Source organism: Solanum dulcamara, chromosome 12, assembly GCF_947179165.1.
Source record: "Solanum dulcamara chromosome 12, daSolDulc1.2, whole genome shotgun sequence".
NCBI lineage: Eukaryota > Viridiplantae > Streptophyta > Magnoliopsida > Solanales > Solanaceae > Solanum > Solanum dulcamara.
This window is the reverse complement of record NC_077248.1, coordinates 631,236-655,100: the sequence shown is the minus strand read 5'-3', so window position 1 is coordinate 655,100 and position 23,865 is coordinate 631,236. Positions and strand designations below refer to the sequence as shown.

The window sequence follows — 23,865 nt, the reverse complement described above, 5'->3', positions numbered from 1 at the left end:
AATTAGCCTACGAAAATATAGCTCGCCCAATTCTTATAAATTTGATTTGTTTTTTTTTTTATATTAGTTCAATCTATTTTAGCGTGTAAAAATTGAATCGATTTGTAGCTTAAATTGATCAATGAAAAATCTTGTGAAAATATTTTTAAAAAGATATTTATTTTATTTGATGTGTTAAATATAGTAATAATAAAGAAATAAATAGTTTTTTAGGAGCTAAAAAAATATAAAAGAGCAAATAAAATAATTAAAGCTTAATAAGAATTGAACAAATTGGATTGTGACCCGTATTTTAGCCCAAATAACTTTTGGACGGATCAACAATCAACTATTTATTAACGGAACCCCAAATTCAGCACAACTCACTCATTTGACACCACTATTTACTATACCTCATAATTGACAATTGCGATATAGTAATTATTCTATCCTTTATAGATGAAATATACACACATTACTAATTGAGTCAACTACTCATGTTTGAGTCAAAAATAATACCATGGCTCTAATATGTGTATTTGCTTAAATATGACCAACTTGAACACTTCTTTTCAATCTTCGGGCCTAATTAAAGCCTTGTTTAATGCTCAAACTATCGTTTTAAAGATACATTCTTACCATATATACTAATTCTATCAATACTTTCAAATAATTACAAATCTTATCATTAATTAAGAGTTTTCTAACATATATTGAGAAAAATACACTGAGATACTTGTGTTTTCGCTACTAGATACACTAAAAATAGGAAGAGAGGCTAGTGAGATAGTCATGTATCCTATATACATGCGAATCACATTAGATATGTGTATATGTATGTAATTGGTGTGATTCGCATGTATCTGGGATACCAAATACATAGGAGAGTGGCGAGCGAGATTTGTCTATGTATTCCAGAAACATGCGAATCCACTTGGATACAGTATATTTAGAACAAATTACACCTATTTTTTACTTCATGTATCCCAAGATGTATGTATCTAAATGCATCAAAAAGTGATAAAATTCGTAATATTACAAATTAAAGTGTATATAAGTAATTAACTGGTAAACTAGTAAAATTTCTATAAATTTCTCTTGTTAAATTGGCCCAAAGGTTGTAAGCCCAATCACCTAATGACCCAATCCATAGATTAAGCAAAGTTTGAGAATCGAAAAATCAAATAAGTCCAATTTATAATTTTTTTGGGCCCATTCTTTGGAGGGGAAGACCAATAAGGGATGAGAGAACAAGTTGTAGGAAAATGTAAGAGAAATTACCATAGATGACGACGGGATTTTACTCTAGAGGAGCTCATTTCTACCGTTAAATTTATGTGTTCAATAAAATTTAATAATTTTGACGGAAATTCTTAATATGTATTAATAATTGATCCAAAAAACAGAAATGAGTGTATAGTCTAGAACTTGTAAACTTCAATTTAAAATCTCACATGACTATTTTTTCTTCTTTTTCTACGACATATAATATAAAAAAAAAAATGAGGAAAGTGACAAAAATTCATTATGTACGAGGAGTCAATTGACTACTCATAGACTTGGATTGTGTCTGGTATTTTGGACATTTCTCAACTGTTCAAACAATTATTCTCTGTGACTTTTATGTCTTCTTTGTGATGATTTTTCTGCATCCAAATAGAGTACACATAATATGAATATTGTCATTCTCCTTGTTTTTTTGCTATATAAAAAACAATTTATACTATATAAAAAACAATTTATGTTAACTCTTTCAATAATATTAAAGTGAAAGAAACTTTACTATCTTGCTTTTGAAGATTTGATTTCAATTCAAATTTATAAACAAGAAGATGTAAATACTAGCAACTTTAGAAAAGCTGCAAAATCCCAGAAACATAATAAAGAGAGTTGATCTTGTGGCTTTAAAATTGAAGGACTCTTTTTTCTTCTTAGAAAAATAAAGCACTCTATCTTGAAAAGGGGAAAAAATTTAAAATGTTGCTTGGACCACTCTTTTAGATATCTACGCTCGTTATTTCAAGATAATGATACGATAAATTAAAATGTTATTCATAGAGTTAAAATTGGACAATTGAAATGAAAAAATTTCACGTTATGTCATGCAATTCTGCTGAATAAATATAAAACCCAGCAATATTGTATGGTATTAGACTATTAGTAATTAATAATAGGTTGTTAAGGTGTCTAACAATCCACAAAATGAGCGTTGTAGAGATGTCAATGCTTAAATAGATATGTGATCACACAAGACTAGATAAGATTAAAAATGATCACGTCCACTAGAAGGTGCAAATACTAAGTGGTGCATCGATTAAGATAGTTTGATTCTGTCTTGCGTCCACATATATATGCATCAATTTGTGGGTGTGGAAATACATCTATATATGGTGTCTAGTGATATTAAAAGGCGATGAAGTAAATCAAAAATCATATGAAAAAGAAATTATCTCAAAAAATGTATAATTTCTTTAAAATATTGCAGATATAGCTAAATATGCAGGTATAGGACACATGCAATGGATGAAAAAGATATATCTACTAGTTGAGAATATAGTTTATTCTTGTGGGAGGATTCCTAATATTATTACTCTATTATTATTATTGGAATGTTTAATATTACTACATGTATCAACATATCTTTAACTTGAGATTCCCAACTCACTAATCCGGCTAATCATGATTCATGGCAATTTGCTAAAGGCAAACTTTTTATCAAGATATTTCTTTATTTTTAAGACACAAGCCCGATATAATTATTGTTATAAGGAACCCCTTGATCAAGATTATCTTTATCATGTGACAATAAAAAATTAGTAATGTGTTTATTTAGACCCGTGATTTATAGAACTTCTTTCGTTTGGATTATTTTATATACTATGAAAATTAAATTATTTTTTGAGTATTACAAATTTGTAATCGAAATGACAAATATCTTCCAAACTTTGACGCATTAATATATAATAAACCAATCAAATAAATGGCAACCATTAGAGAAGAGTTCATAAAGACAATGAGGTGAGGGCCATATATAGCTACTACCACCTAATTAAACATTGTGATGGTCCAGCAATAAATATTTCTTTATTTTTTATTAGATATCTCAATTTTGAGTTTTAAGTATGAAATCGTGTTTGATCAAAAATAGTACTTTTCACTTGTAATGTGAGATATTTTTAAACGCAAAATTGAATTTAATCAAATTTTAATATAATTACTAGACACTGAATGAATGGGAGGGAAATAGGGGCCATGTAAGGGTCTACACACATAGTATTATTGGTACATGCATGGAGATACATATTGGACCTACCATGTGTTATGTTTTCTGGCAGTTAGAGAAAAAACTTCTATAAATTTATTGAGAACTTTTTGGACATGAGAATCATGCAATAGTCTCTTCTTTATTTTTTTGGGATATACGTAAAATATAAAATAGTCTATACTAATAGTCCAAAACTAATTAATATAACTATTTTTGGAAACCTTATCTAAAAAGCCAATCTTTCATTCTGCCTCTTTACTAAATTAAAATTTTCGTTTTTTTTTTCATGTTCGTCTGGGAAAGATAGAAAGTGAAGCTACTCCATGGACTTGCCATTAAAAAAAAGTTATGTGTATATATATGTCGATATGGAATTAAAAGTAAAATCTTTGTTCTTATTTTTGGGGGTGAATCTAACAATTCGATCAACTATTAACGAATTCTTATTTTTGAAGGCGACTTTATTAAATTTGATCAATTATTGACAAGTATTAATTTAAAACATAAAGTAAAATCTTATTTTTATTTCTAGAGGCTAATTTATATATCAAATCTGATCAACCATTATCGAGTGATTTTGATGTATGCGAATATAGTCAAAGATCAGAGATGCAAAAATAGTATGTCAAAATCTATCACATGTCCAAGGACTTTTTTCTTCTCGGCAAACATCATTTGACATTTATATAATTATTATTTTTTTGAAGGGGGAAGGGGGGGGGGGGGGATCAAGCTATTAACTAACTCGAAAAAGCTCTATCTAGCTTACGGAAAGTAGAAACATAAGTTAAAACAATTTCGAGTGAATGGCTACTTCAAAATAGAATGAAAATTTTGAACTTGATTAATTCAACTTATAAAACTTTTGACGGTATTTCATATTTAAATACACATGCACGTATTATGACAACTAATATATCAACAGTATATGCATAAAATTTTACGTACAGTATTGATTATTATAAATAGTTAATGTACGTTAAAATGAAAAAAAGAAATATGTCCCCATGTCTATGGATAAATTAAACTACCTAGCTACTTGACTACTGATTTATAAGGCCAACCTAATCTTTTTAATATAGATAGTTGTAGTAGTTATTTAATCTCTTTTATAGGCATGTTATTTAATTTAAAAGGTCAGTGTCCCACTACTATTAATCTTGTGAACTCCTGTTTTGAAAATTTTCTTCTTATTTATGTAGAAATTAAAGGATTGAATAACTTCGTACATACCAATCACCAAGTCAAACTTGTACATGATAGAAACTAATTAAATGGACTATCAATTTTTCTAGCTGTTCTAACGAGTTGATTTAACCATTTATCTGTTCTTCAATATGCCATCTATTTATTTATTTTTTAGAGGTTTGAGCTTGAATTTTTAGAAATAAAAAGAATCTCAATAGTAAATGATTTAATAGGCAATATAATTGAAATATGGGGTAAGATTGTTTAATAGGCAAGAATTGAAATAGACGAATGCCAAATTAAATTCATATCTATTTGTTATAGCCTTTAATGATTGAGTTTTTTTAACACAACATAATCTGCTAGTTGGGTTAAACCATCCAAAGGAGTTCAAGCAGCTAGACTCAAAAGTCAAAACTGTGTTGTGAGAAAAAAAAATATTTAGCTTTATTGTGTATTAATATGATATATTTTTTTATACCATGAAAATTAGTTGACATATAATAACAATTCAAATGTTTTATCTATTCATCATGTGAAGATAAAACAAATATTTAACCATTCTCGTGTCCTCTTTAATTATCTTTTTTCAAGAAAAAATAAATCACGAAGAGTTTCTCTCCGTTCTAACAAAAAAAAAACATTTCATATTCAATGACGTTTTGCTTATAATTAATTAACTAGAGTATAAAATAAGCATTAGGTAAAATTAATCATTATTAATGAACCAACTCACATTAAACAAAGAAGGACAGTATGAAAGCTATATCTAGTTAGGCCCAACAAAACAACTCCCTAAGATTCCAATTTCTTTTCCTTTTAAACTTTTTTATTCATCAAATTAATCATACTTTTAGAGCTAATTAGAATTTAATCACTAATTACAATTAAAAAATGAGCTTCTTCAATGATGCCTACCAATTGCACCCCACCTACATGTAATAAACAATACAAAATGTTAGAGCAAAGCTTTGTCAATTAGCTCAAAATTTATCTACAAAAACAATCATCATGAGGACAAGTCGCGTTTTGATTAATTAATTAATAAAATCTATGTGGATATATATAATTAGATAATTAGTATACGTGGCAAGATACGATTGGTCCGTGGGAACCACAAAAAAATGATATTTAGAAAAAAAAAATTGTTACAAGTAAACATTCTTTATTAGTACTTGAGTATATTCATCATGAGAAGATAGAACCCTAAGCAAATTAAGAAAAAAAATAAAAAGGTTAGTTGCATCCAACTGATTTAATGATTAAAGTTTGTGTGAAAAGATTGATGTAGTAATTTATACTAATTGAAACAACACATTTGATTCACCTTTTTATTCTCTTTTCATTTTCTAATTCTTTTTCTATTCATGAAAGAAATCCAAATTTGTGTTTTTTTATTATTTGTTAATAAAATGTTCTTCTTTTGTTAATTATAGTAAAAACCTACATTTGAATTATTTTTTAGTATAAATAAACTATAAAAGCTATCGTACGATCAATATGATTACAAATACGTAACATACTTGGATTTGATGCTTCAATTTTCTATCTCATTATTTTTTGTCAACTATCAAATCGTTGATTTCTTCAATATCTTCTCATCCAAAATATGTTTTCTACCAGCAAAGAATAAGTACATAGTTTATTTTTTAAATAAGAGAACGATAATACTATAATCTTGAAAATGATATAACCATATAAAGAAAATGACATTTCATGAGTTGATAAAAGCTATTGACCCCTATAATATTGCCTCTTAATTAAAATATCGTTGAATTGAAAATGGAGTGAGAAAAATATGAAAGGGATTTGGTGATGTTGACACTGTTTATATTATGAAGTTAAAAGTAATTAGGTAAAATAATTAGTCTCCTGCAATGAGACATTAATAAGGTTTACTATATAACTAGCTTTACCTAATTGTATTTTAATTTTGTAACACAGTAATCAGTTCAAATAGAGGAAAAAGGATAAAAGAATGAAGAATGTAAATAAAATTCTAAAATTTTAAAATAATTTCAATCTATTTTTTTGGGTGATAAATAATTCTAAAAGATCACACTTTAAATAGAAGTAAATTCGTTTTGAGTATCATTATCATGAGTTAGGTTTTAGTAGCTTCTTAAATCTTAATTACTGCTAATTTATTAAATAACAATAATAAGACGCTTAGTACAATCCCACAAGTGAGGTGGTTTGGAGTAAAAAAGATATTTACGACAAACATTCGGCTTGAAAACAAGTATATCAAAGCATTCGAAAAAAGAGAGAGAACATCATCAAAGAAGTCATGACATAATTCTAAATATAGCATGACAAAATATTTTGGAAATAAAAAGAGAAAAATAACTTCAAATGTATATAATAATATTATAATCTCAGTACAAGAAAGAACAAATATTAAAAGAAATGGAAGAGCAAACAACTATTAGTGTATAAATATACTACGGGTCTACGACTACTATTATGGAAGGATAAGACAATGCTCAACTATCTATTAACATTCTACTCTAATTTGCGTATTCCATATAACCTTCTATCTACTTAGGAATGTCCTCGATAAACTAAAGTTATACATGTCATGTGATCCAATCGTTTAATTAATCACTTTTCTCCAATATTTTTTTTGACTTATCTCTATCTATTCCGAAATCATCTATATCCAACCTCTTATACTTCTTCTTAATACGTTTTTCTTACTAGAAAAAAAAAATCTTTTGACAAAAAAAAATATAAAAATAGTACACGCACGTGCCACATCACGTGCATCCATCCATCCTTGTTTAATCCGATAACGGTCGTTGGCGGCGTTAGGTCACCCAACACATTGACGTAAATTGCGCGAAATGGCAATTCTGCAAATGTATCAAAATGGAAGGTGAATCTAATAGCGATATCTTGCCGTAAAAATATGTCTCCTACTCGCACCTTTGCACGCGCCAGTAAAATACATCGATAATTGCGTAGATCAGGCTGGTTAAGTGGGCCCACTTGCAAGTGGCCTGTTAATTGGGCTTTAACCTAAATTGACCTTTTAACGGATTTACAATGATGGGCTTTGAAGTTAAGCCCATTAGGAGACACCACGTGAGTGTACCTATTGCCACCTCATAGTTTTTACTTTGGTCAATCTACTTTTTGACTAAGATGTTGCAACAAATAAATAAAATATAATTTAATAGCGTAGAAGATTATTACGTAGTTGAACATTATCTAGTTTTTTTTTATCAGTATTGTTATACTTTTTTACTATCTCATTTTTTGAGTTTAATATTATCTAATCTGCTTTAGCTATAATATTATTTGTTGTTGCTATTGTTTTATTTTTCATTATCTTCAACATGATATGCTGATATTTTATTATTATTATAATTTAATAATAAATCTTGTGTTCAAGTTATAGAAATGATGAATCTCTGCTGAAAATAGTTTCTCCTTTTAATAAGTTTATTAAGTGAGAATTTAAATTAATTATGTTAGTAAATATCGAATAGTAGATGATTATATAGAAAAAGTTGATAATGATATTATTTCGTATTATATAACTTTGCGATTAGTTGAGCCATAAAAATAAAGAAATTTGAACTCACTCCTATCCTTAATAAACTTTAGTAGCGAAAATTTGAATAGATCCCGTTTATGAATATTAAAAATATTATATGGCTATAAAAAAAAAATCGTGGTGTTGTGTAGTACTATCATAACTTTGATATTATTCTTAGAAATTATGAACTTAGGACAAAGAGTCAAGTCATAACATCACTTTTTCCTAAAGAATTTGGGTATGATAATTGACGTTTCAAATAATTGCCTCTATTTGATTAGGTATCAATATTCTTACTGCAAAGACTTTCATTTTCAAATAATATTTGAAGCCAATAAATGTGGAAGTCTTTTTTCTTTCTTTATAAGTTTATATTCAAATAATAAAAATGATCAAGAAAGTCAATATTTTTGGTAAGAAGTACACTAAGCTATTTTTCAAATTTCTTTTCAAAAAAGTCGTTTGAAAAATATAAACCAACATAATTTTAGTCTTAAAGAAACTAACTTTGAATCAATATCAATTATCCAAAAATTTTATTATTAAAGGATGATCTCTTACCATAAAAATATGAATTTTCTTTTTTAAAAATATTTATAAAGAGTTTTCTACTTCTAAAAACTAAAATATGGAAGATCTCAAAATTTTCGATCCACGAATCAAACATCATAGAACTTAAGATTCTTGATCTTGAAATCAACGTAGAAGGACTCAAGATTTTCGATTCCAAAGTTAAATATAAGAGGATTTAGGCTCCCAAATTTTAAAATTTAAATATCATAGGACTCAAAGTTTCTTGATAAAAAAAATCAAAATAAACGAAAAACATTTTATCTCATAAATATCTTTTTTTATTTATTTTTTATAAAAAGCTCTCACCTACAAACTCACATAAAAAACAAATAAAACCAAACACAAAATTAAAAATAAACAATTATTTATCACTCTACCACGACATTTGTCATCCTAAACAATTTAATGGGAGGGTCCATAAGGAAGATATAATGAGAGTGTCCTATTATGAGCTATAATTACTATACATATACTATAGTGTTTGTAAGGGGTTTTTGGTGTGGTGGATAAGAGGAATTAATCTCGACATAATTTAAAGTGATTTTTAATCCCTTGTTTGGTTGTAAAGGTCGGAATAACTTATCCCAGGATTAATAATTAGTACTAGGATGAGTTATCCCTCTCTGTGGTGGAATACTAATCCCAGGATAACTTATCCTGGGATAAAAATGTAAAATAACAAAAATACCCCCTTAAACTCTCTTTTATACACCACTTTTATATTCATGTATATTTATATACTTTTTAAATACATTTATAATAACATTCATAACTTTAATTTTTTTTTTTATAATATATTTTTCTATTAAAAATTACATTTTAAATACAATTCCTATTTATAAATATATTATAAGTTGAATTTATTTATCTAATTCTTATGTTTATTTATATTTTGACTTCTCTTAAAATGTTCACTCCACTACTAAATTACATGTTTTTAATTAAATAGTTTATTACTAACTTAAAAAATTATATTTTATATATCAATTAAAATATAGATAATTTTAATAACAAAAATTCTTTTACTTTAATAAAATTTTATTTTCAAGCAAAACAAGATGAAAATTTTATTTTAAAGCTAAATAAGAGAAAAGTTTTATATTTAAGTTAAATAAGATAATTTTTTTTAAAGCTAAATAGAATGAAAGTTTTATTTTTAAGTTAAATAAGATGAAAGTTTAATTTTAAAAATACATGACATAATCATGAAAATGCATAAATAAAAATATTTAAATTAAATAAGATGATATTTTTTAAAAATAAATAATTAAAGCTTATAAAAATAACATAAAAAGATAAAAAATATTTTCATAAATACATAATTTATACTTACTTAATAAATATAACTTTCAATATAACGAATTATTCTAACGAAATCAAATCAAAGGACACCTAAATGTCTTTTGCTTAGCTGTGAGTAGAGAAGACTATAGAAAGAGAGAGAGAAGGGGAAAACTGAAATCTGGTAAACCATAAGGAATGAAGAAGCTTTTCTTTTTCACTTTGCTTTTAGAAAAGCAGACATTCATTTCTCTCTCTCTCAAAATTTCTTCTTCTCACTTGTTCCCATCACCCTTCTCTCTCTCTCTCTCTCTCTCAAGAACTTTCAGTTTCAGTGGGCTGCCTATTGTTCAAGAACATAAAAATATGTTCTTTTCATCTGCCTAATTTACTCAATAATCTGTAAGTATTTGCATTTTTTCAGCTTCTTGATTCATTCTTTAGTGTTTTATTCATTTGGGGTTTCTTCCATTTTTGTTCCTCTGCTAATGCATGAAGCTTTTTTTGGAAAAAAAACCAAACCATTTTGGTTGTTGGGGGTTTTGCTTGCTTTGCTGGTGAGGAAAAGGATGTTCTTTCCTTAATTTAATGCCTTGATTTTTGCTTCTTAAGCATGTTGAGCAAGGAAAGTTTGTGTCTTTTCAGTTTCAAGAACATAAAAACATGTTCTTTTCATCTGCCTAATTTCTTCAATAATCTGTAAGTATTAGCATTTTTTTCAGCTCCTTGATTCATTCTTTAGTGTTTTATTCATTTGGGGTTCTTCCATTTTTGTTCTTCTGCTAATGCATGGAGTTTTTTTCTTAAAAAAAACTATTTTGCTTGTTGGGTCCTTGGTTTGCTTTGCTGGTGAGGAAAAGGATGTTCTTTCCTTAATTAAATGACTTGATTTTTGCATCTTAAACATGTTTATTAAGGAAAGTTTGTCTTTATTCATCTAATGATGTATTACACACGCAAAAAAAGGGTTAAACTGTTAAAGAAATGTCTGTATCAGTAATAAATTTTTTTATTTCTACATTTGGTAATGCATGTCTTCATATTCTCTATTTGGAGACAGATAAGCTACTTTACCGAAACAAAAGAATTTTCACTCTCAAGAATACATTATACTATACAAATTACGGGAAGTGCAAATTTTCTTGATTCTACAATCTCACTTTTCTTCTCTATTTTGGTTGTCAAGTTAAATCCTGAGGTTTTCCTTTTCCTCCTTTACTTTCTCTAAAAATGTTCTTTTTCATTTTGCCAATTTCTTTTGTGACATTTAAGATCAAGAATTGTTGGTTTTTCTGTTTCTCCATTGCTGATGATGGATCTTCACTAGAAAGCCTTTGTCAATGCAATTATTACTATCTCCAGCAGTAATCATGTTGTCTTTAACACAAACATGCTTTGTACCTTCTTTGGTTATATATTGTAGCCTTTAAACTTTATGTTGCCCCCCTTTCACCCATCAAAATTTCTAAATTACCTCCTTTTTGGTATATTTTTATTTTTATTTTTCTGTGTGGAACTTTATTCTTATAACACTCTAGTCTTGAAGTTTCTTTCTTATTTTTCTTTTTCATTCCTTGATCAGCAGTAGTTTAACTAATTTCTGAATACCCTTTTCTGCTATTGTTACTAAGTTTTAGGCAATTGCCCATTTATCTTGGGTTTACATGCCTATATTTAGTTCCCCTTTTTGAGGGTGTGGGATGGTATAGTTACAGATGTTCCATGTAGGCTGCATTTTTTTTTTGGGAACTTTCTTGTAGATATTTGATCTCTTGCTGATGTCTGTTGGGATATTAAATTTATCGCATCCTGATGAACAGATAAGACTGGTCAAATGACAAAGGTCAGTCCAGAATTTGTAGATGAGCCTCAGATGCAGATAGTTTGGTCAGTATCAAGAGATGTGAGCTTGTCCAATAACCAGTTTCCGACATATAAGCTAGGACCCAACTTTGAGGTTCTACAGGAGACAAAGGAGGATAATAAAGGCCCGCCTTTAAAGGAAGTAGTCGAGGAAGAAACAAATCGGCTGACAGAACAACACAACCGCCTTTCTGTTCGTGACCTTGCTAGCAAATTTGACAAGAATCTGTCAGCTGCAGCTAAATTGTCTAATGAGGTACATTCATTTTTCTGTTTGCACCCTTGTGCCATCTAATTGTTTGTTGATGTTTTCATTTTACATCGCGTAGGACAATAGAGATGAAAAAAGTAAACAAAGACATGAATTTTTTCATGTGAAGCTAGACACATTTACCGCGTTTTTGGTCTCTGAGATAGATATATTTTTTATGAAGATTCGAATATAGGACTTTAATTATATACATAATGGGCTTTTCTTTTTTCCAGGCTAAAATTAGAGAGGCACCTTCCCTAGAGGGACATGTCCTTTTGAAGAAGCTCAGAGATTCTTTAGAATTTCTCAAAGGAAGATTGACAGGACTAAACAAGGAGGACATTGAAAAAGCTATTTCATTGGTTAGTCTTCTTTGCTGATTGTCCCACATAATAGTGCTTCTGCTTCATTTCTTTTGGCATGCCAGGTATTAATAAGCTATGCGGAATCCAATAATTTGCTTCCGAGCGGTTTTTAGTAGTCTAATTAATACCGCTTCTCTGTATAAGTGTTATTGACATATATTTGTCAACTGCTGTTTAAGTAGTTGAGGCTATGTTTCACAATTTTTGTCGTAGTAAGATATGAAAGCTAAAACATTAAGATGGATAGATAGATAGAGGCCTAGCTGCATCTATTTGTTATATAACATAGCCTTCATTTTCTATTCTATCATGAAATTCTCGCTTTTGAATCAGTGATTCCTTGTTTGTCTATTGCCAAATGTAATGAAAAAAAGAAATTTTTTCAGATATGTACTTTGGAAGATTCTCTGGTTTACTTAGCTAATTATATATGTTCCTAAAGCTTCACCACATACTTTGTCCAGGTGGAAGCTTTGGCAGTAAAGTTGACACAAAATGAGGGAGAGCTTATTCAAGAGAAGTTTGAAGTGAAAAAGCTTGTGAATTTTCTCAAGCAGGTTATTTTTATATCATTTGAATTGTGGTCAAGCCTCGGTCAATAATCTGTGTGCTTTTCTGTAGTGAAAGAAACATGGAGAAAAGAAACTAAAAGTCTTTTTTCTTACAGGCCTCTGAAGATGCTAAAAGATTGGTTAACCAGGAAAGATCTTTTGCTTGTGCTGAAATTGAGAGTGCCAGATCAGTCGTGCAAAGAATTGGAGAGGCTCTTGACGAAGAAGAAAGGAATTCCCCGACCTCTGCAAAACAGGTAACTACCATGCATTGGTCCATTCTTATTTTTGAGATATATTTATTCATTGCCTCTTTGAAGTCTGTCTTGTTTTTTAAAATATCAATATAGTCAACTTCTGTGCTTTTAACCTTCAGTTTGATTTTGGTGTACAAAGTTTGTATTCCATAATTTCCTTATAGAATATTTCCTATCAGTTGTTCCATTTTCCATTTTTCCTACCTGAAATATCACCATCGTTTAGGTAGGAAAAGGGAACAATTGATAGTTGTGCTATGTTTTGATAAATAGTTGGTGATAGTTTAGGTAGGATACTAGTACACTTGATAGTTCAGTTATGAAACTCGAAAAACCGGGATACTTTAGGCGTGTTTTTGACCCTCAACTCTTATTTAATCTTACATGAAATATAACGAACTCATTGAGGGAAAAAAGTTTGTCTTTAGTTTTGGTCTGCTCCATTATTTTGATCATCGATCTCGCAAGAAAATTCGTCGTTGCTATCATTTCTTTTGTCTTGTCACAAAATATAATACATCAATGGCTTACATTTGACACAACATTTTTTTATGTAACTCAAACTTGCAACAAGAAATCCTTGTATTCTTATCCAAACAGTTTTCAGTCTTGAGCCTACTAATAATATTTGAAAAGAATATAGTGTCTATGACGTGATAAATATAGGATCTTTCTTTCTACTTATATATAGAGAGAACTTGTTTTAACCAAGTCTCACTAGTTTTAACCAAGTGAAGAAAGCGTACTAAATTCTCAATCATAGATGGCCTTTTTGACTTCCATGTGAGTTGAAGGTCTTAACTATTCTCAATCTTGCTGATGGTTCACAGTTGCCTTGCACAAATTTCAATGTGTAGAGAACTACAAAAGCATCCGAAGTTACTTTTCTGCTTTAGATTTCCAAATTATGCTTTTCTTTTTCTTGACAATAGTTGATTATGGTAATTACATTCAAAAACAATTTGACTTTCGTGAAAGGAAAAAGGTTTTATTTCCCGAATGGAACTAACACTTGTCTTTGCCAGGAAGTGGAGGGACTGCTGGAAGAGGTTCAAGAAGCTAGAAGAATAAAACTCTTGCATCAGCCTAGTAAGGTATGCTTTAAATATGCTTCCCTTTACTTTCGTAGCCAATCCATGACACCACTTGAACTTTCACTAGAAGTTATATTTAGATTAAGATGCGCGGTTCTGTCTCTTCGTTAGTTTTTTCTTCTCATAGTGGATATTCAGCTTGGAAATAGTTGTTCCCCCTGTTTATATCTAGATAAATTGCTGAGTTCAACAACTAAATGTAGAATATAGCTCCGAATAACATTTTTTTCAAGTCATATCATGGACTTGGTTGTCAGCAGTTTCCTCTCAATATTTGAACAAAATTTGACAATCGAAGCAGATGTCTTATAATCGGAACTGCACATCTTCTTGAATAGTTATGTGGCATGTGGCTCTGACGATGACAGTCTCTGGATAGACGATATGAATTGTTGGTTTGCAATGAAGCTTGGATTTATAATGAACTGTTGCAGCTTATGATTGCATGGACAAACTTTTAGTTCCTTCTTTTCCCTAGTTGACCCATCTGAAGATTGATCGTTGGCCTTGTTCATACAACTTTCAACCTTTTTATCTTATGTTCTATGCACTTGTGACAACAAATATTTCATATTTTTTAGGTGATGGACATGGAACATGAACTGAGAGCGTTGAGAATCCAGATCAGGGAGAAGTCTACGGTTTCATTTAAGCTTCAGAAAGAGGTATCCTTTTTGTTTAGGATCCAATGATTCATTGAACTTGGAAGAGTATCGTATATCTTTTCGTGAATGTACAGAGTTTAAAATTGTAAAAACTTATCTAGAGTGATCCCCTCTTTCAAAATTTGAGCCCAGCACTGGCTAGATCAGTTGTGATTTGCTTGTCTTACAAAGCCTCATGTGTTGCTATCATGCCACTTCCAGAACAACCTACAACTAGTACTTCTCCATGTTCTTTTCCCCCACTAAACCAAGTTATAAGCCAGAAAGCACACTCGTAAACTAACTGCTGTATCTTTCCTTTGTTACGTTCAGTCCTGATCACTTTCAGCTATATGATAGTATCAATCAACTACACCTTAATTCTAACTAGATGGAACTGAAAATATATCCGATTATGGTACATGTTTCGGGGTTGTTGAGCGGGTAAGAAACTGGAAATTTCCCTTTTCGTCAAAATCTATCATTGGTTATTAGGAGTTTGCTGTACTTATCCACAAACTGAAACTAACTACTTATGATTGAACTATCATTGGCTATTTAATGCTTCTCAGTTCTCAGAAGAGAGGCAGGTTCGATACAGATTGAAACAACTGTATGCAATTTAACTACCCTTTTCTGTCTAACCAATTAAGGCAGTTCCTACTGTTACTAATGAAAAGTGTTGAAAGTCCCACTTACTAAAACATGCTATCCATGATGATTAAAGCTCTCATGAATCCAGGGGGTCCTTCATATATTAAACAATAAATTCAATTAACTACATATCGCGTCTCATTATTAAATTCACATAAATGAACTATTATACAATATTATTGTTCAACTCTGTATGACCTTTAGAATATAAGACTATTCTGAGATATTAAGCAAATATATTCATTTTCTCAGAAATCACCCATAGGGCTCTTAAATTCTAATGCTTTTTTTGACTACCACCAGAGAGGATGCAAGTGTGGAATCTTTTGGCATTTTTATCCACCTATATATTATGTCCAGTAGAATTTATTTAGCCTGTAGTAATTCTACTCCTTTTCTGTTTGGAATACTGATGATTCCTCATTGTTTGCAGCTAACAATGAGCAGAAGAGCCGGGCAAAATAAATCCGAATTTTATGAGTTGATTGGTTCTGAAACGTTAGGCTCTATAATAAGAATCCAGTCATGTTCAGATGAAGCCATTGATGTTTCAAAATATTCAATTCAGTGGTATCGTTTATCATCTGAATGCAGCAGAAGGGAACCTATTGTTGGTATTAACTCTGCTTTCCATTCTGCATATATATCTTCTCAAGTCTTTAATTTGAAAACGGCTAAAGATTCCACGTTCTTGTGTAACGTTATGATAATGGTCAAAAACACACTTGAACTATCACTTCTTTGCGAGTTTCACATCCCAACTATTAGTTGTTCCCTTTCCTGCTTTAACTATCACTATCTGTCTTAAAACACACCTAGTTAAGTGTTTAGGTAGGAAAAGGGAACAGTATATAGTTGTCCTAGTCAGCTTTGAGGTGTGTTATAAATTATAATACATAATGGTGATAGTTTAGGTAGGAAAAGGGAACAACTTATAGTTGAGGTGTGAAACTTGTGAAAAAGTGAGTTCAGGTGTTTTTTTGATGATTAACTCATTAAAATTTTATATCTTTAAATGAAAGTAAATACATTCATCAATATGTGGAAATTCATTCATGTCTCAACAAATACAAATGTTAGTCTATATTACAAGGACTATGTTATGTCTAGAGTACAATTTGGGTACTAGTACTTCATATGAATCCTCTAAAATGCCTTAAGAACCTTCAGAAGCTTGAATAAACTGTAATGTAGTCATAAGAGGAATCTGATAATCCTATGAGAGACCATGTAACATATATACTAATTTAATTTTAGCGATTACTTTGGGTCCACCAATTTTGAAATCTAACTAGCTATTGAGAGCTTAACATCTTCTTTTTTACTGCACCACAATTTTTGTCATTAAATGATTACTTGTTCACTGTACCAGGTGCAGACAAATTTGTTTATGCTCCGGAGCCTATTGACATTGGGAGACTTTTAGAAGCAGATATAGTCTCAAATGGCCAAAAAGTCTCACTGACAACTACTACTCCTATCGATACAGGTTGGTCCTGGACCACATTTATTTCAATTTATGAGTGTCTATCTTAATGTTCACTTCTAAATGTAGCTTTGTCATAGCATTTTACCCGTATTGTCTTTTTATTTATGTTAATGACAAAAGATGAGAAGTTCTTTTAATTCAATTCTTTCAGCATCTGGATTGGGGAGTTATGTCGAGACACTTTTCCGGAAGTCAAACATTGAATTCAGTGTAAGTATTCTCATACGATTTCTGCATCTAATACACTTTTCCGGAAGTCAAATATCAAGCAGTTGCATCAGTTCATTTTTGTGCTGATGTAAATTCAAAATAGTGGACTTGTCTGTCAGTTGACTACTTTATGGTAATCAGATTATCATTTTTTTTTGCAGGTGGTTATTGCACAGATGAATGGACGGAACTATCCATCACGTTCTGCACACTGCTTTCATGTCGGGAAAACAAAGCTGAAGTTGGGCAAAGGATGGATTACAAAAGCTAGAGATTCGTACTCTAAGTCTATGCAGGTACCAGTATTTACTATTCAGTTTGAGTTATTATATGTGCTTCATATAGGTTCTTTCAATTATTCACTCCAAATACTAAGTGAATCATATCTTACCCCCAAAAAAACTTTTCATTTCAGCTATGTGGATTTAGAGGAGGCGGAAATTCTGCGGCTAAGTCATTGTTTTGGCTACCAAGGAAAGGACATTCCTTTGTGTTAGTATTTGAATCAGAGAAAGAAAGAAACGGAGCACTTTTGGCAGCTCGGAAATATGCCATGGACTGCAACGTAAGTAGCTTCTGTTTGTTTCTTCAACTTAGCTGCATATCTTTTTTTAGTTATAAATTACTCAATCAACTATGCCTCAATCCCAAAATCAGTAGAAGTCGGTTGTATGAATTCTCGTGTTATAATTGGTACTCTTTAATAGGGGATATACTACATTAAGTTAACAACTAGTGTCCCTAAGGTGTGGTGAGTTGTTGCTCGGACTCTTGAAAAATGCTACCATGCTCGTGTCAGATCCTCCAAAAATGCACACTACTTTTGAAGGAACTCACATTCATCGATATTTTTGAAGAGTCTGAGCAACATAGAATGAGTGCAATGGTATTCTGCCATCACTAACTTAAAATCTTGAATCCGCGACTGCTCCTCTTCCTCTCCCTTCAAGTTAGAGATACTAAGGCAAATTTTTCTACAAAATGCAGGTAATTCTTGCTGGACCTGATGATGATGCTTTGCTTTAGACATATACTGATTTCCATGTTATTTTCACTAATGAGAGTCAATTAATTAGTTATTTTTCCTTAATTTTTGGTGAGTATAATTAGTTTTTTTTTTTTTTAAATGTGAGTGATCAATTTCTTATTATATTTGTGTGTGCACTTAGTAATGAAACATGTCTCTGTCATTGTAATATTTTTTTCACTAATTAGTTACATCCTTTCTAGGCAATGTTCTTTTTTTAGGTTTGCCTTATTATGGGTTGTAACAAATTTTACTAATTGATTGGTCTATTTGCATTTTAATGAAATTTCTTTTTACTACATCTATTTAATGAACTCCATAGTCTATTTTACTATTTTGCAATGGTTAATGTCATGTTGAAGACAATTATTATATAATCCCGCACCAATTAATGCCACATGGTCTCTCATTGACTATAATATAATTAATAGAAGTGGTAGCTAGACCACGCATAATTAATTTATAAATTTTAAAAACCATTAATTATGCAACTCATTAATGCAGCATTATTTAATTGATATCACATGATACCTACAATTTGACTTTATAATTAAAAATTCGAAATCAAATATAACAACGTATAGAGTTCATCATAATATACACTATATATATAAGCAAGTTACACTTAATAGTTACATAATTAACAAGTAATTAGCCATGGAAAGAAAGATTGAGATAGTTTCTATGGAGCTAATTAAACCTCTTTCTCCCACTCCCAATAATCTTAAATGCTTTGAATACTCTTATTTGGATCAAATGGGAATATCCCTATATGCTGAGCACCTTTTTACGAGGCATTTGCTCATAATTATGAGTTCAAAGACGTTCTGAGAAATCTCGACTTAATCAAAGATTTCCTCCCCAATACTGTTGTCTCTTCATTATTCCATAGTTCAACTTTATATCCCCAGCTTGTCCAAGTCACATTTTTCAAATGTGGAGCCTGGAGGTATGGCTATTTGTATATGTGCTTTTCATAAAATTGCTGACGGGGCCACGCTGTATGGCCTCGCCAATGCCTGGGCAAAAACTGCCCAGGGTAGCTCCAATGATTTACCTGAATTCGTTTCAGCTGCTAAATACTTGCCACCACCCATCCCTCATGTCTCAAACAAACCAACACTGCAGTTTGAATTTACCAATTTCTATTATAACGAACAAAGTGTTTCAAAATTATTTACTTTTGATGCTTCTACTATAACATCGCCCAGGGCTAAGGCCGTGAGCGATGATGTACCCGTGCCAACACGGGTTGAAGCTGTATTAGCTCTGATTTAGAAATGTGTCATAACTGCTGGTGCTTCAAAATTGGTGAACCAAGTAAATCTATGAAGGCGATTTGTTCAGCCATTGCCAGATCATTGTGTAGGAAATGTTGTTGGAGTTGCCACAGCGTGTAAAGGTGAGAACGACGATGGATCTGACTCAGCCACATTGGTGAATTGTATAAGAAAATCGTTTTCACAACTGAGTTCCAAGTATGTGGAGAAACAAAGTCGAGATGAGGCGATTTTTGCCATTCCCTGTGACTTCATGGAGATAACTGAAAGGCAAATCCTAGGGGAGATTGCGTTACAACTTAGTAGCTTGTGTGGCTACAATATATACGTTGATTTTGATTGGGGAAAACCATCATGGGTAAGTTCAAGTCCAAGGATGCCTAGGAATAATGTCCAATTGATGGAAACAAAGGATTGTGATGGAATAGATGCGTGGATATGTTTGAAAGATAAAGATGCTATGTCAAATTTTCAACAAGAGCTAGAGCTGCAGTTGCTACCATTTGGATCTGTCAACTAATTTGAAAAACATGTTGCATCAACTTTAATTCTAATCACCTTGCATTTGTATTTGTTTTTATTTTTATTTTTATTGTAATTATAAAATCATGTTTGTGCACAAGTGTAAGAAAGTAAGTCAAACCTAATTAAAATATATACGTAGTGGGATCAAGGGAACTTACTGCTTCTCTTTAAAGCGAATAAAATGTTTCTTTCTTTAGTTTCCGTTAACAAAGAACAATTCTTCCAAATCTCTCGAAAGAACATACAGACAAAAGATAACTACTTCATGAACAAAACTATGTTTCCAAGAGAGGCGAAATTGACTTTGGAGGGTTATTTTGGTGGTGAGCTCAATGATTTAAAGGTACACACAATGTGGAAATTGTAGATTTGATGAAGAGGATAGAATTCTAGTGATCCATTATCATTAGTATTTTTTATTGTATAAAGTCGAATGCAAGCAACTGAGTAGCACGACCTTAACTTATCATTTCACTTGCCGATATTGAAATGAAAAGAACTCACATATAAAAAGACCATTCATATAGTTTACTCCAACTAATTAAATTGGGTAATAGTGAGTGATTGATTAAAATCAATGGTAATTTTAATTAACAATTAAACTCAACGGTAAGATTTGAACAGTCCTTAATGGGCTTTATTACAGGAGGGGCACAATAAGCCCAATTGTCTAAAACCAATTACAACCGTTGGATCCACAACTTCATCTAGCGGTTTAGATTAAAAGAAAAAAATAAGACCGTTGGGAGTGAAGCTCCGATTTGTGCAGCTTCAAATAGGGTGTCTTTCTTCTTCATTCTCCCAAAATATTCAGACGGAAAAGTTTCAAAGTTTCTCTGAAAAATGGCTTCAAGAAATGTTATTCAACAGCAGAATAAAGGTGAAATCTTTGGGTCCTTCTTTGATTCCTTTTTTTCCCTTTTCATTTCGATTAGTTTACTTGATCATTTGATTTGAATAAGTGTTTTTTGTTCAAGAAATCCCAAATGGGGTTAAACCATGAATCTAATTTTGTTCAAAGTTTTTTCATTTCTGTAATGGGTCTATCAATTTCTACTTACCTGTCTTTTTTTGGGGGGGTTGGGTCTCTTGAAGATGCTTAGATTAAATGTAAACAAGATATTGTTAAGAGTGATAGCCTGATGAGAAATGGGGCCTATTTGATATTCTATAATTGGGTTTCTCATAATATTCAAGATACAAAATTGTATCTTTTTGTGTTATTTAGGGTTAGTTATTGGGTGAATCTCTTGAAATGTTCATGATAGATCGATGAACTCTTTAAGTGGTATTGAATGTTAATGGTGCTTTGTTTTTAGTTACGGATCGTAACTTTAGCTTAGATCATGTATTTGTGTTAAGAAATTCACTCCGTATGTATAAAAAATTACTTAATGTACATTGTTATTGAGTGAATCTCTTGAAATGTTCATGATAGATTGATGGTTCAGTAAATGATGTTACACAATGATATTGAATGTTAATGGTGTTTTGTTTTCAGGGACGGATTGTAACTTTAGCTTAAATCTTGTATTTGTGTTATGAATTTCACTTAATATGTAGTATAATAAATTCTACCCCGAACGAATTTAGTAAGTTAAAAAGCTACATGGGCTCCACAATACATAAACTTTAAATCTTGGATGCGTCTATGTTTGTTTGGTGTACTAAATTGAAATACTTGTTATTGTTTAGGTGAGGTAGTTGTCCCTGGTGTAGTAAAGCAGAAAAAGAGTATGGCAGCAGAAGGGAGAAATAGAAAGGCGCTTGGTGATATTGGGAATCTGGCTACAGGCCGTGGAGTCGAAGGAAAGCCACTTCCTCAGGTATCTCGCCCCATAACAAGGAGCTTTTGTGCACAATTGTTGGCAGCAGCTGAAAATCAGAAGGTTATGACAAAAAAGTCATAATCTTTTTTTTTTCAATCTCAATGTGATGTTATAGTACTAATTTGGTTGTGGAATTGTGTTTTTTTCCCCCCAACTATTTGCAGAAATCTGTGGCTGTTAATGTAAAAGTAGCAAATGTTGCTAATGGAGCACAAAAAGTACCTGCTGGAAGGAAACCAACTCAGAAGAAAGCCACAGTTAAGCCAAAGCCTGAGGAGATTATTGAAATTAGTCCGGACACTCGAGAGAAACAAATGGAGAAGAAGATGCTAAGGAAGAAGCAGGCTGCTGAAGACATTTCAAAGAAGAAATCAACTCTTACTTCGACCCTCACTGCTCGAAGCAAGGTTTGATATGCCCCTTTTGTTAATTTTAGAACATTATAGATATGTAGAGGATTGCTTTGTGTTTTACATAATTGTAAGTTGTACAATTAGAGGAATGTCTGATGTTTTTGTCAACTTTATAAAGGCTGCATGTGGTCTGAGTCAGAAACCAAAGGAACAGATTGTGGACATTGATGCTGCAGATGTGAACAATGAATTGGCAGTTTTGGAATATGTTGAAGACATTTACAACTTCTACAAACTAGCTGAGGTATATTGTCTTGAACTTGAGCTTATATTGATTGCTGCCGTCTATTTTATGTTTCTTGTTTACTAGTAATATTGTGATCAACTCGAATATTTGTGCTTCTTTGCAGAGTGAGACAAGAGTTCATGACTACATAGATTCACAGCCTGAGATAAGCGAAAAGATGAGAGCAATTCTGATTGATTGGTTGATTGAAGTCCACCTCAAATTTGAACTTAATCAAGAAACTCTTTACCTCACAATCAACATTGTTGATCGCTATCTCGCTGTCGAGACTTCATCAAGAAGAGAATTACAGTTGGTGGGCATTAGTGCCATGCTCATAGCCTCCAAATATGAAGAAATTTGGGCTCCTGAGGTATATCTCCAGAGCTTATATCAAATAAAATATGAAAGTCTCTATCACCACATGAGCTGCTAATGGCTAAAGCTAACAACTTTTTGAATGTTCTAATTTGATTTTTCAGGTCAATGACTTTGTGTGCATCGCAGACAAAACTTACAGTCATGATCAGGTGTTAACTATGGAGAAACAAATTCTTGGGCAACTGGAATGGTACCTAACAGTCCCAACACCTTATGTGTTCCTCGTACGTTTCATTAAAGCTTCTCTGCCTGATTCAGAAGTAAGTTCTTTGTAAATTCTTGTCTATTTATTTGTGTGTCACAATGAGTTTATGGTACTAACTGTGAATCCCTTTGTAAACACCAGATGGAAAGCATGGTATATTTTCTGGCTGAACTGGGGTTGATGAATTATGCAACCGTTATCTACTGCCCATCGATGATTGCTGCCTCAGCTGTCTATGCTGCTCGACACACTCTCAAGCGGACACCATTTTGGAATGGGACACTTAAGCTGCACACTGGTTTCACAGAGTCTCAAGTAATAGAGTGCGCGAGGCTGTTAGTTAACTATCACGCTGAAGCTGCAAATCACAGGCTAAAGGTGATTTACAAGAAGTACTCGAATTCTGAGAGAGGTGCTGTTGCATTATTACCTCCAGCCAAATCCCTGTTGGATGCATCATCATCATCATGCTAGCTGAAGCTGCCCCAAAATGCAAGATTCCCTACTGACTGGGAAGATGACTTAATCTTTGTTTCATCAATCAAGAATCCCCCTTGTTTTGTTGCTCCCTTTTATTTTGGTTTCTATAAATAGTGCTACTTGAGCTCCAAGTAGTCTAAATTGAGAAATGGAAATTTGGAACTTAAATTCTTGATTCTTCTTCTTTTTCCAGTTATGAACTGTAGATGTATTTTCAGTTTTCTTCTTATGCTTTCTTTGATCAAGTGGAGTAGCATGTGAGACAAACTTAATTTTTCCAAATAAAATT

The 23,865-nt window shown here is 31.4% G+C and overlaps 3 protein-coding genes across 5 annotated transcripts; all 3 read left to right on the top strand.

Annotated features, from left to right (window-relative positions):
- Window positions 1-9,966: 9,966 nt before the first annotated feature.
- LOC129877029 (stomatal closure-related actin-binding protein 3-like) lies at window positions 9,967-18,536 on the top strand. 3 transcript variants are annotated; one of them, XM_055952507.1, is made up of 13 exons: window positions 9,967-10,232; window positions 11,651-11,949; window positions 12,180-12,308; window positions 12,776-12,868; window positions 12,979-13,119; window positions 14,145-14,213; window positions 14,795-14,878; window positions 15,945-16,125; window positions 16,884-17,000; window positions 17,152-17,210; window positions 17,372-17,506; window positions 17,626-17,775; window positions 18,198-18,536. In XM_055952507.1, exons 2-13 carry the CDS (start codon window positions 11,665-11,667, stop codon window positions 18,234-18,236), a joined length of 1,482 nt encoding a protein of 493 aa, XP_055808482.1. In that variant the 5' UTR covers window positions 9,967-10,232; window positions 11,651-11,664; the 3' UTR covers window positions 18,237-18,536. The 3 variants fall into 3 exon arrangements, with proteins under 3 accessions (XP_055808482.1, XP_055808483.1, XP_055808484.1); XM_055952508.1 differs by lacking the exon at window positions 9,967-10,232 and adding an exon at window positions 10,468-10,529; XM_055952509.1 differs by lacking the exon at window positions 9,967-10,232 and adding an exon at window positions 11,012-11,028.
- Window positions 18,537-19,188: 652 nt separating this feature from the next.
- On the top strand, window positions 19,189-20,037 carry LOC129876760 (stemmadenine O-acetyltransferase-like). Its single transcript, XM_055952257.1, has 2 exons — window positions 19,189-19,497; window positions 19,585-20,037. The coding sequence occupies exons 1-2, from the start codon at window positions 19,189-19,191 to the stop codon at window positions 20,035-20,037; spliced, it is 762 nt and encodes a 253-aa protein (XP_055808232.1).
- Window positions 20,038-20,821: 784 nt separating this feature from the next.
- Window positions 20,822-23,751, top strand: LOC129876440 (G2/mitotic-specific cyclin S13-7-like). The gene is made up of 7 exons (XM_055951891.1): window positions 20,822-20,922; window positions 21,738-21,868; window positions 22,036-22,278; window positions 22,403-22,528; window positions 22,635-22,883; window positions 22,993-23,151; window positions 23,238-23,751. The coding sequence occupies exons 1-7, from the start codon at window positions 20,886-20,888 to the stop codon at window positions 23,568-23,570; spliced, it is 1,278 nt and encodes a 425-aa protein (XP_055807866.1). The 5' UTR covers window positions 20,822-20,885; the 3' UTR covers window positions 23,571-23,751.
- Window positions 23,752-23,865: the final 114 nt, after the last annotated feature.

Bases quoted from the DNA above. Each gene is read 5' to 3' on its own strand.
- LOC129876760 (XM_055952257.1), top strand. From the start codon at position 19,189: ATGGCTATTTGTATATGTGCTTTTCATAAAATTGCTGACGGGGCCACG. The intron at 19,498-19,584 runs GTATTAGCTCTG...CGATTTGTTCAG, and splicing joins TGCCAACACGGGTTGAAGCT to CCATTGCCAGATCATTGTGT.
- LOC129876440 (XM_055951891.1), top strand. From the start codon at position 20,886: ATGGCTTCAAGAAATGTTATTCAACAGCAGAATAAAG. The intron at 22,529-22,634 runs GTATATTGTCTT...GCTTCTTTGCAG, and splicing joins ACTTCTACAAACTAGCTGAG to AGTGAGACAAGAGTTCATGA. The intron at 22,884-22,992 runs GTATATCTCCAG...TTGATTTTTCAG, and splicing joins AAGAAATTTGGGCTCCTGAG to GTCAATGACTTTGTGTGCAT.
- LOC129877029 (XM_055952507.1), top strand. From the start codon at position 11,665: ATGACAAAGGTCAGTCCAGAATTTGTAGATGAGCCTCAGATGCAGATA. The intron at 11,950-12,179 runs GTACATTCATTT...TCTTTTTTCCAG, and splicing joins CAGCTAAATTGTCTAATGAG to GCTAAAATTAGAGAGGCACC. The intron at 14,879-15,944 runs GTATCCTTTTTG...CATTGTTTGCAG, and splicing joins CATTTAAGCTTCAGAAAGAG to CTAACAATGAGCAGAAGAGC.